The sequence below is a fragment of the Ochotona princeps genome, chromosome 32 (assembly GCF_030435755.1).
Source record: "Ochotona princeps isolate mOchPri1 chromosome 32, mOchPri1.hap1, whole genome shotgun sequence".
In the NCBI taxonomy this organism is placed as follows: domain Eukaryota; kingdom Metazoa; phylum Chordata; class Mammalia; order Lagomorpha; family Ochotonidae; genus Ochotona; species Ochotona princeps.
The window spans coordinates 9,436,250-9,449,199 of NC_080863.1; the positions used below are offsets into that span (position 1 = coordinate 9,436,250).

Sequence of the window (12,950 nt, forward strand, 5' to 3'; positions counted from 1 at the left end):
GGCATGGAAAAATTTGTTTCTCCTTTTTGTCACGCTTTCAAATAACATACCCACTTCCACAGGAAAGAGCAAATGGCTGGCTCCTCTCATTCAGCTGAAGACCCCAAATACCTCACCCAAAGGTGGAAACAACCCAGACGGCTGACTGTAGCTGAAGCACTATACTATTGTAGTAATGTGGAAATATGGAGGAAAACAATGTAGGGACGGAGAGAATGGACATGGAAGTAGGGACAGTACAGAAGGGAAGCCTTATACCTATAAAATAATACCATGGAGAACACAAAATCAAGGTGGAAAGAAAAGCAAGTTGAACAACACTACAGGCAAAGTTCTCCAGCGAGTACCTAAGGTCAAGGGGATGGACAGCCAACAGACATTAGAATTAACTTCTCATTTCCAACAACATTCCAGAACAATTGAGACTACTGAGTTAACATCCTCAGGACACTTGTTCCCCCCGTTAGGGTCCCTGGGACAACATTGGAAGCCGTCTCTGTCCCCTGGCACTGATGTGATCGGACAGCAAGGAGCAATGCAGCACCTTTCCCCTCTCCATGATCACAGGAGGGAGACGAGGGCTTTTTCTTCAAAACGTTTCTTAAAAATATATACATATATTTTTACATACATGTTTATACCCAAATACATAATTTAAAAATGTTATATACTTGTAAGAATTCAGAAATGAAACAAAGGCTATTAAAGTAACTCATTTTTCCTATTCATAATGGAACAGAAGTCATATAAAATAATGTCCTTAACCTAAAAATGTCAATGCTGAAAGGTTTTAGTGGTAAAGTGATCTGATGTCTGCAGTTTACTTCCGAGTTTAATAAAAAAAAAAAAAAAGCAAGTAGTACCTATACTTAAGGAGAGGGATAATGTGAACACTATAAATGACATGACCATTTAAGTTCGAAGGGCAGGAATGCTCATTATAATCTTGAACTCCTTTGGTATATTTGAACCATATATATCTAGACACATGCCCCGGGACACATGTCTCAAATATACCAAAAGTATATATATGGCATATATATATCTCAGAATAAATCTCAGTAGCAAGAAAAATACACCTTCAATGATTTCTCCCCACTCTTGAGCTAGAATCTCCAATCTTTATCATCCACAGGATCCTACATAATCTGTCCCTGCTTACTTCAGCTCTCACAATCATCTCCCCATTGCTCACTCTGCTCCAGTCACACTGGTCTTAGTGCATACATGTCCTTCAGGTCTCAACTGAAATACCTCTCCTTCCTTGACCTTTCCGGGACTGGTGTGTGGAGGAAGTTATATGGCAGAGGGAGACCTGGGATGTACAGGAAAAATGGCATGTATGAAGGAGAGAGTTGGGAAGGGGGTGAGTGTCAGGAACAGGACACGATGGCTAGAGTTGACCTGCAGGGAGGAAGAAGTGGACAGGCTGAACTAGGACATATTTGAAGACACCGGTATCTTCCAGGAAGCCTCCATCACATGCTCACCAGACTTACTGGTCTTATTCATAATGTTTATTGTAGTTCCATTTAACACTAATTGTGCCTCTGTGTAATATCTAAAATCCACACCGCATAGCAGATATTATAGTGTTACAGATCAAGTTAGTGCATCCCCCGAGATCTCCCATGCAGTAAAGACTCAGTAAATGCCGGCCAAATGGATAAACATCACTTAATTTGGCTTTAAAAGAATACAATTGTAATCCAAGTGCTATTAACAGAATTGAATATTAGCTTTGGTTGTTAAAATTGCTGATTTAGATGATTAATAACCTTAATAAGATTTTCACTTGGTTCATTGAATATAAGCATATTCTTTACTTTCTGTGTTCAGATTTCACTTCTGCCCCATCTCCTTGATCTATGGTGTGTTAAGGCAGCATTAAGGGAGAGAACCCACACACAGAACTCACCCTAACAGACAACCCCATAACTGTTCAATACTTGTTAAAGATGGAGCAGAAAAAAAAAGGTACATTCATTAATCCATCTCTCCTAGCAAAACATACAAAAGGTAATTATTAGAATATCAATTATAATGACCTTGGCTTCTTTCATATAGAAAGCATATTATTAAAATTCTATTGGAGAAGATCATTGGCTATACCAAAGTCCAAATGCTCACTTGCATAAGGTAGCTCTGTTATATTGCATTTTCGTGATACGACTAGGTTTTGAATAGAACTCAAACTTCTACCTGTATGGCTGGTGAATACACACAGAGTCGGATGCTTGGATAGTTTTTCTTGGTCTTGACAATAATCATATCCAAAGTTGGCAAGCCTAAGGGTACCATGGAGCAAGAAAACATTGTTGAATGCATTTAAATACACATTCTATCAGAGCTGACATTACAGTGGCTGAACCCACTGCCTGTATCACTGGCATTTCCTACTGGAGTACCAGTTCGAGTCCCAGCTGCTCCACTTCTAATCTAGCTCCCTGCTAATACACCTGGAAAGGCAATGAAAAACCACCCCACCATTTGGGTCCCTGCCACCCATGTAGGAGACCAGGATGGAGTTCCGGGCATCTGGCCAGTCCTGGACTGCTACTGTTATTTAGGGAGTAAAATAATAAATGGATAATTTCTCTCTGTCACTCTGCCTTTCAAATAGATCTTTAAAAAAATTTTTTTTTAAATTCCTTCACTGGAGAAAGAAAACCTTGTCTTTTTGTTCAATAAATGAAATCAGAAAAAAGCAGAGACTCAAGTGAACCACAGTGGAGTGGCCAGTGCCCTCCTCGGACAGGAGAAACCAAAGGGTTTTGATGCTGTGAATCAGTGACTTAATTTAATCACAATGATGAAGTAAAATGGCCAAAAATGTACTATTAGATTATTAAAAGAATGGCTAAGAGAATCAACATTAATTTTTATAAACAAAATCCTGTGCTCATCACAAAACTGTCTGCATCCTCAATAGAGGATATTTAAAAATACAAAGAGGCAAATACATACACAATATCAAGCTGTTTTTTTATCTGCATACCATGAGCTAAGTATAATCATTTCAGTCGTAAGTTCTACAAAACCAACAATATACAAAAAACTTACTTAAATCCCGAATCATTTAATGGTATGTCCAAAGGTGCTTCAAACTGTCAAAAAAAATCAGGAGAAACTGACAAGGACGAAGTCATGCAAGTTTCACATCCAGGGCAAGCCTGATGGTGCTGTGCTTGCCCAGTGAAGAGGAGACCCTTTCACTGTCACTATCTAGAGTTCATACCCCAAGACCACCACTCAGAGTTCATTTGGAATATGCTAGGGTCTACACACAATCAAAGACTTGGCGTGTATCTACTTCTGCAAGGGATAACGCTTAGCAAACTTTGCCTTAGATTCAACCGTCAGCAATGAGTTGAAGAACAGCTAACCAGAAGATCTGGACTTTGAGAACATAGATGATCAGACAAACAAGGAATGATTGAGGGTCTTTAGAAGAACGTGTGAGAAAAAAGGCAGTAGGTAAAATTCATATAATGATAGGATATCCATCTATGTTAGATTCCAAGATTAGTCCTACTTGAACAGCACCAAAATAATGCTAGTATCTCAGAGAAAGATGTTAAGGACTCCGACCACAAAGCTGACATGCCAAATAACTTCTTGGGAAATAATGCTAGATTTTTACCAGCTTAACTGTACTCTGTCATTGATTTTTTCCCCCTTATTCTCAAATGCACCATTCCTACAAGTCCTTCTGGATTAAATAATATGCACCCAGTTGAAGCTACCTGTTGCTTTCTGCTAATCCCCTAATACCAGTTTCTTTAATGTGAGGCATTCAGCAAATGGAGACATTCCTGCATGCTCCTCCAGTCACTTCTACATTTGTTGCCAAGGTGGTGGCTTAAAATGACAAGAACTGTTTTACTTGTCCATATAAGTAGCTGAAAAAAAATTTTTAATGCTAAAACATTGCTTGTGATGACAGATATTTAGCCTAATGGTCAAGACACCTACATCCAGCTTCAGAGTATATGGCTTCAATTTCCAACTCTGGCTCCTGAAATCTAGCTTCCTAGTAATGTCAACCCTGGAAAAGTGATGATGTCACACAGTGGGGCCCGTAGCATGCCTAAGAAGAGAGTGAAACTGAATTCCCAGCTCCCTCATTCAGCCTAGCTCAGACCCGGCTAATGCTGGCATTTTAACAGACTGATGAATAGAAGCACACTCTCTCAAATAAATTCATTGATTAATAGATAATACTGTATATGAATACAGCTGTCTTCAAACATGGCTGTCCTGTAGTCTTCTGAACTTACCATTAAGCTGAAGTTCTCATCCGCATAAAATTGGATGCATTTTAAAATACTTTTGCATTTCTAAGAGAAAAGAATGATATGTTATCTCCAAAGACCAATAAAAATGCTAGACAAAAAGTCAAGTAACAAAAATCTTCACTGTAATAAACCTTCAACTGCTTCCATCAATGGAATGTTGTGATGAATAAATTACAGTGATGATAATGCCGAAGTCCAATTGTTCCTGGTAAGAGGTGTGCCATGGAGTAATTTTTACCTTCAGCTCAATGTAGTATAATCTTTGCTCTGACATATCCCACTGAGCCCAAGTAAAATCTTCGGCTATTCTGTCTTTCGGGAGATGGCCAGAATTTTTAACCACCTAAAAAGGCAAAACAGTGTCACAAGTAAATAACATTTTAGGGAAAAGATGTCTAGAATTCATTACATTGCACATCTATCTTAAGGGACATGTAACTATTTTCTAAGTTTCTCTGTAGCAGGTCTCCACCCCAACACACACAAAGGACCTTTGCAGAAAAGTTTCAAGTTACAGTTTCATTACTTCCTCTTCCCATACATACTGCACCTGATTTTACTCATGTTCCTACTTTAACAAACAGGGTGCCGCTGGTAAAGGCCACGCCTACCACACAAGTCAACAGTTTTCATGGAGGATTCACGACTTCCGGTTCTGGACATAATCCCCTGGGTCAGACCTCCACAGACCAGAGGCCTTTGCTACCAGAGAAAAAGGTCATGATTCTACAAGAAAAGTCAGGTCTGGGGGGCGGGAGTAGAAGGTCATGACCCCAGCTTGATCATAAAGCAATTATGTGGCCTTGGGCGTGCCTCTTGAACTTTATGTCTTCCCCTACCACTATGATATTACCCAACTCACTAACACTTTGCTACTCATCCTTCATAATACGATTCAGGCACTGTCTTATACAATTCCTCCTCTAATCTCCCCGAAGGGAAGACAAAGCTCCTCCCCTCTATACTCCTATGGTGCCTTGGCATACCTCCATTACAGTAACATCTGAAGTAATTCTGTAATTCTCCCTGACTTCTGTATGCCTTGATTGTAGCATGAAAAAAAAATGAAGGTTTATTCCAAAGAAGCAACATGAACAAGATGTAAAGCGTAAATGTCCAAAGGGATTTTGTTAGCTGTTAAGGCAATCTTTCAGACCCATAATCAGACCACCCCAGAACTTAAGAATCGTGAGCTTCTAGAAATTTAAGCACATCTAGCTTCAAACCTCTAAAAATGAGAAAATGGCCAAGAGAGACCACACTGGATGTACACTTAGCTCAGTAAGACCCACAATCCTGTTGTCTGGCATCCTATCACAAACCACTTTTGTGTATCAGTTGACCTCAAAATAATCTCTTTCCTCATGAGATTTTTATCAAACAAGAGTCATTCATATTGATATTGATGAGCAAAGAATGAAGATGGACTGAGATGCAGAAATGAGACAGGGAACACCAGAGAGGGTCCTATTCAAGCCTGAACCCACTTTAACCCCATGAAGGATTTCCCATTCAGGCTTGCCTGGAGCCTGCCAATCAATGCACAAGGCCCAAAGCAAAATAAACACCCCACTTCCTCCTTGCCCAGATCCTGCTATAAGACTAGAGGAAGGGGAGGCTGATGACCCAAGATTTGCCTCTGTTTCTAAACCCCCTGCAATCCTTCCATTTTCCTTAACTTTGTTAGGATAGTATATATTTAGGAACTCTTTCAGATAAAGATAAATGCTGACAAAAAACACATGGAGCATGGCATGCCCAGGTTCAAATATAATTTTTATGTTTTGAGAAAAGCAAGCAAAGAAAGAGCAAGTATACTACCCCTTGATCGGTTCACTCCTGCCAGGAGCTGGAGGACTTAATCCAGATCTCTAATAGGTAGCAAGAACCCAACTACTTGACCCACCACTAGCTCCCACGACCTGCATTAGCACAAGGCTGCTAGAACCAGGGATCAGAACTTGAGATCAAATTCAGGTACTGAATATTGTTCTACAATTATGTCACCTTAGTGTGTCTTGGTTGTTGTCATGTCCATAGAAATGAGGTTGGTTACAATAATACCTCTATCATGTGGGATGTTACAAAGAATTAAAAAATTGCCTAGGCCTGTAAAAAGCTGCTACCAAAGTCTCTAAGAATGAGAACACAGGGCAGGGATTTCGTGCAGCAGTTAAAGACACCCACATTTCATTTTGTAGCTTCCTATCTGTGTACCCTCTGCTGGGGCAGGAGAGGAAGTAGATGATGGCTCAAGTACGTAAGGCCTTGTCACCCAATGTGGGAGACTCGGGCTGAGCTCCTGGCTTCTCAGTCCTGGAGGCACTTGGAATATAAATAAGGAAATGGGGGACATCTCTGTCCCTCTCTCCCTCACTCATCTCCCTGGCTTTCACATTTTAAAAATGTGGAATTAAGAAGGAAGGACATGCATGGATAAAGGACAGGAAAGGCTGCATGGCAAGATTGTGATTGGTAAGTATCCTTTCTGGGGTTCTGGCAGGAGCCCCCGTCTTCACTTTTTGCATCACCCAGTTCCTCTTCTAACCACCCAACCCTCTGTGCATGTTAATTTCCACTTCCGAACATCAACTTATTCAACTGTCTTCTTTAAATGCTCCTCACTGGCTTTGGGATGAAGCTTCAGTCTTTCATGTTGGACACTTACTGAACCAGGCATGGCCGCAAATGCAGCCATACTCTTTCTCTTGGTCATTTTCTAGCCAGGGCTCTTGATTTGAAGCTCTCAAAGTCATACACATAACAAATGCCATTTTCATTCAGAGGGGCGATTTTGATGCAGACTACTTACATACTGAAGATCATATGAAGATGGCATACAAATTGTCAAGAAAGACAACCCAGGAGGAAAACAAAGAACCATTTTCAGAACAGCAAATGCAAATAGCCAAAAATAAAGGATAATATGTATAAATGCATTATTAATATTAAGTATGGAGTAACACATCAAGTTATGCTCATCAACATGAAAATTTTAAATATAGGTCAATACACTCATTACATGGAATATTATGCTTTGCTATAAGAAAACTGCTTTCCAAAAATAAAGCAAAAGGGAACCACCAATCTAGTAAAAATCTTCTGGAATTTACTGTGAGTATTCCCATCAAGCCAACAATTCACCCTTGAGGTTGAAACCAAAGAAATACATACTCTCATTGGTAATGTTGGAGAAAAGTGAGATGTTTTGCAATGAAAGAAACAAAAGGACTTGGAGAGACTGGTTGAAAAAAATGGATCATTCCCACCAGGAACTGTTACGCACTTCTAGAGAATGAACTGGAACTGTTCTAGTTGACTTGCGGGTGATTCCACAAAGTCCAATGGGGAAGAAGTGAGTGACAAGGAAAACCTCGGGTTTGTCAGCTCAGAGCAGGAGCTGATATAAGCAGGAAAAAAAAGTTAACAAGGACCCCAGGGCAGTGCGTGCTCAAGTCAGAAGCAAATGGAACTGTAGAAAACAACAGAAGATGCATAAAACTCTGTGGGAAAAAACGTTAGTTACATCTCTACCTGGTAATCCATGAAGATGCCTGTGAAACAGTAGGTGTAAAGCAAACACAGAGTAGGAGGTAAATGAATCTATTATGATTCTTAGTTGAAATCATTGCATCCCTGCAACTAACCTGCTGTAGGCTTACATGAGCCAAGTAAGGTGCCTGGGAGCACTCCCACAGCCCTATACTGCCCATGGTGCCTGGGACTGGGCTGAGATCCGCAGGGCAGCTAACTGTCTCCTAGGGGTGGCCAGTGCTGTCCTTGTACCCACATCAGGACTACAGTGTTCAAGACATCGAAGAAATACACTAACATACCACTGGTGTTACTCTACCATGAACAGGCCAGAAATACAGTTCTTTGTGGGGAAACATGCAGAGGCAAAAGAATTTCAAATCTTACCACTCTGTTTTCATCTTCATGGGTGACTTGGATGTGAAATTGCTCAATATCTTTAAAAAGAAACAATGAAAAGATAACTTAAGCTTCCAGGAAAACCACGAGTGCTTGGAACAACAAATCGTGTAAGAGCAGTGTCGGTTAAATACCTGGCTGTGAGGCAATCCTGTCCCAGACAGGATTCTTACAACACACAGCCAAAACAATACAGACTATTTCAAGTCTGGCATGAACTCTGCTCTTCACTCTCAACAGTACTTGGCCCCTCTGCCCCCTGCTGGGTGCCCTCATCAAGTGTTTTCTGGCCTGGGACCATGAGTCTTCCAGAGGGCTAACCAGGGTGCATTTCAAGTTTGTCTTCAGTCTCCACAATTTAATTTGTATGAACATTACCAGACAAAAACTCACTGTACAAGATATTTGGGAGAAGCATTTCATAGGGGTCCATTTCACAATGCAAAAACTTCAATACTTCTCATCCATTTGTAATTGGATCACTTTCTACCTATGGCAACATAGATTTGAGCATGCTTATTTTCTGCTGGCTTTCGCCATAAAAACGTAAAACCAGGCATTGACAAACAGGAGCCTAGAGACTGAAGCCAACCTTACGGATCTGTCCTGCTAACTATCAGATTATCATCTCAGAAGATCAAAGCGGCTTACTCAATAGGCTCCAGCACATGTTGGCTTTCTCCTTCCCCTAACTTGAAAATACTAAGAACATAACCTTGTATAGCTCAATTTTTTTTTGTTTAGAAAGTCAGGTAACAGAGGGAAGAGACAGAGGAAGATCTTCTGTCCACTGATTCACTCCAAGTGGCCGCAATGGCCAGTGCTGAGCCGATCCAGAGTCGGAAGCCTCTTCCAGGTCTCCCATGCGGGTGCAGGGTCCTAAGGCCCTGGGCCGTCCTCAACTGTTTTCCCAGGCCACAAGTAGGGAGCTGGATGGGAAGCAGGGCTGCCGGGATTAGAACCAGTGCCCATACGGGATCCCGGCCCATGATCAAGGCGAGGACTTAAGCTGCAAGGCTACCACGCCGGGCCCTGTATATCTCAATCTCATTTGTCTGAATTTAGCCAAGCTCTTCCACAGAATTGTTCTAGCTGCTAAAACTTCCCACCTCCCCACTCATCCAAGCCTCCCCTCTCTTCTTACACAATTTACCCACTGTGATAGACACCCAAAAGGATGGACCAAAGGAGGCAAAAATGAGGTGAAAACTGCCCTGCAAACATTCCACCACGTGACAACATTGGAAGAACCCGTAACTCCCACATTCTCGTCTCAAATGAACATTAGGAGTCAGTGGGCTCTCAGCAAAGCAAGGACTTTTAGAAGATTCAGTCACTCTGACTACGTGTCATTCATAAAGTCTCCCACGGAACACCCAGAAGTACACTTACACCTCTCTTCTGAAACTAGCAACAGACGGTTGGCTGGAAGTGGATGCCTTTCAGTGTGTGGGTAGAGGAACTGGAAGAAAGGGAATGAGCCAACATCAAGCAACCATCTTGTGTGCACAATTAGCTCAAAACTCGTGTTCCATTACTGTGCTATCACAGGCTGATGGAAAGCACTGAGAACTTTCCAACAGTTTGGGGGAATTACATGCACACACACATCACAGGTCCGAGCAAATGAGGAGGAAGAGGCAACATTTCTAAGGGCATCAGTTTTCCAGGAGGAAATTGACCCCACATCCAAAACTGTCTCTGTTGATTTCAACTGTAAGGCTAAAGCTGAAGCTGTGCTTACGGACGGCATTTTCCATTTTGAATACTTGATCCCAAGACCAATCAAAAGCAACGCAGACAGCATTTCCCTAGAATGTTTGATTTGACACACACAGAACAGCTAACCCATTCATTCCGCAGCTAACTCTTGTGGAAATTTGAGAGGCAAGTAAACACATTTTCCACCACAACTTTCAAAGTTCCACATCAAGAGACAAAGCACCACAAAACCAGGGACTTTCCAAGAAAGGACAGTGAGTCACAGGGCATATGGTTGAGATTTACAAGCCTCAAAGCATAGGATAACAGCCATGGGAAAGGAAAGGCTTTGTCCTCTTCCTTCTCTGTGCTCTCCGACCTGTGTGTGTCATTGGGTTCTGCCCATAGGACAAAGCACACAGCCAACAACATAAGAACTTGACCCTTGTCAGCTATGACAAGACAAAACACTTACATAGTTATTGGAAAAGTGGAGTTACTCAGAGAGGAGAGAGTCAGGTCTTCCATCTGCCGGTGCATACCTCGAATAGCTACAGTGGGGTGGGCAGCTGAGCCCATCTGAAGCCAGGAACTTCCTTTGGGTCTCCCATGCAGGTGCAGGGTCCCAAGGCTTCAGGCCAGCCTTCATTGCTTTCCCAGGTTAGAAGCAGGAGACTAAGTGATGAATGACAGACTTACCTGTACCCAAACATAGCTGTCTATGGCTTTTAAAACCTTCACATTGTTCACAGGGTGGATTTCAATGAGCAAAGTCAAGCACTTTGACCCTACAGAGAAAAGGAGAACTTCAGTCACCCATTATTTTTTTTTAAATGGGTAGCAAGAGGAATTCCTGATAACTTCACTGCAAGCTAACGAGACATTTTTATCCTAAAATCCTGGGAGTGCCTTCAGGTGTCCCTCTCTCCTGGGTTCCACTCCAGGGACAGGGGACGAGTCCAGGGCCCCAAAAGCAATCAGTCTAGCAAAGGATTTGTCTTTCCCATCCTCAGGAGCCCTCAGGCAGCTGAATTTTGTCATGGACACCACAGGTCACTCTCAAGAAATGCTAACTGTGAAAAAGCCAAGCCTTCTGAAACAGCCCCGAATATGGAGAGAACTTTCAGGTTCAAAAGAATTCTCCAGATCATAGAAATGCCCTGGATTCAAAACACAAGTGTTTCTTGAAATTGCAGATAATTTTGCTATGCCCTCATATGCACACCTAAGAAGGAAGGTTGTAACAGGGATCACTTCCTGCCAAGTCATTAAGATTCCCAGATTTGTAAATAGGACATATCAGAACATTGGAAATATATGGTAGCTATTCCATTAGGCTATTCCATAAATGTTAAGATTGTTTTTATTTGAAAGGCAAATTTTACAGAGAGAAGAGACAGATCTTCCATCTGATTCACTCCCCAAATGACCACAATGGCTGGAGCTGAGCCAATCAAAGTTGGGAGCCAGGTCTCCCACTTGCGTGCAGGGTCTTAGGCCATCCCTGCTGCTTTCCCAGATCAGCAGGGAGCTGGATTGGAAGAGGAGCAGCCAGTACACAAGCTGGCACCCCTATGGGGTGCAAGCACCACAGGGTACAGGATTAGCTAGCTGTGCCTCTGTTCTGGTCCCAAAGCAATTGTATATTTTTAAATGAGTTTTAAAGTTTTTTATTTATTGAAAAGACAAAGAAAAATGCACCTCCCATCTGCCAGTTCCCTCCCCAGATGTCAGTGATAGCCAGGACCGAACCAGGTCCAAGATAGGATTAGGTCCTCAGTCCAGATCTCCTGATAGAAACCCAATTCCTTAACCCATCAACCCATCACCACTTTTTCTCAGGGTCTACATTAGAAGAAAGCTGGATTTAGGCATCAGCAGTGGGCACCAAACCCAGGAACTCAAAGAAAAAGCATGAAAGAACTTTATCAAAGATTCATTTTTTTCATATGTAGCTTTCATTTGTTTTGGATATATTCCTAGGAGTGAGATAGCTAGACCATATGGCAGGTTTATTTGCAATTCTCTAAGCACTTATACTGATTTCCATAATGGTGGTACTAGCCTATACTCCCACCAGCAGTGAAGGGAGGGTACCTTGCTCCCACATCTACACCAGCAGGTGTTAGGATTCTGAATGTAGGCTAACCTCACTGGAGTTAGGTAGAACCTCAATGCGGTCCTCATTTATATCTCCCTGATGACTAGGGAGCCTGAGCACTGTTTCGCAGGTCTATTAGCCATCTGAATCTTTTGAGAAATGTCTGTTCATTTACTTCACTCATTTCTTCATAGGGTTGTGGGCTTGTTATTGTTTTTTACTGTCCCTGGGATTTCTGAAGCTGTTTGTAAATCCTGGATATTAAGCCCTCATCAGTTGCGTAGTGTTCAAAGAAACCAAAACAAATTATCCCAGGAATAACATAGCATAGGACCATGCTAGCTAGAAGGGTTTGGTGTGAAAAACCAAGGAAAACAAACACATCAGAAGAGAGGTCCAACAATCTGGGACACCTTGGATCTGAAGCTGCTATGGTGCAACCCCCTGCTATGTGCCCCGAGGAGCTCCTTGCCACCTTCCTCCCGTTGTTTACAAGTTGCTCTACTGGGCATCACGCTAGGTGATCACGTTTTCACAAAGGCCCTGGACAGACATAACAGAGCAGCTGAAGTCTGACCTTGCCAAGCACACCTGAGCAGAGGCTGGCCCAAAAGGCGAGAGAAGGCATGAAACAACGAAGTATCCAATACAATAACTAACTGTTTGTCCTGATTTTTGTTAAAAACACAAGCAGATAACATCATCACAGGTGTCAATTGGCAAGACTAGGCACAGATGAATTTCCCATTATCATCCAAAACTACTGACAAGATGGCCAGACCCTAAAGTGCATCTTATGCTATATGCATAATCACTAATCACTAGTGGCGTGTGCGACAACCAGGTGTAGATGACAAACATCATGGGAAGGGTCCCTAACAGAATCATTAATTTCTAAAAGGAATAAGCCCAGCAAG

At 42.0% G+C, this 12,950-nt stretch overlaps 1 protein-coding gene across 2 annotated transcripts in view; it reads right to left on the minus strand.

The window, feature by feature from the left end:
- Positions 1-12,950, minus strand: part of GSAP (gamma-secretase activating protein) — a 72,989-nt gene that overhangs the window by 41,493 nt on the left and 18,546 nt on the right. For both annotated transcript variants that reach the window (XM_058657578.1, XM_004591350.4), the window contains exons 6-12: positions 10,632-10,720; positions 9,624-9,693; positions 8,220-8,269; positions 4,537-4,641; positions 4,281-4,340; positions 3,064-3,107; positions 2,203-2,288 (exon numbers count right to left, since the gene is read on the minus strand). In XM_058657578.1, coding sequence (XP_058513561.1) covers positions 2,203-2,288; positions 3,064-3,107; positions 4,281-4,340; positions 4,537-4,641; positions 8,220-8,269; positions 9,624-9,693; positions 10,632-10,720 — 504 coding nt within the window. The remainder of the gene's footprint in view (positions 1-2,202; positions 2,289-3,063; positions 3,108-4,280; positions 4,341-4,536; positions 4,642-8,219; positions 8,270-9,623; positions 9,694-10,631; positions 10,721-12,950) is intronic.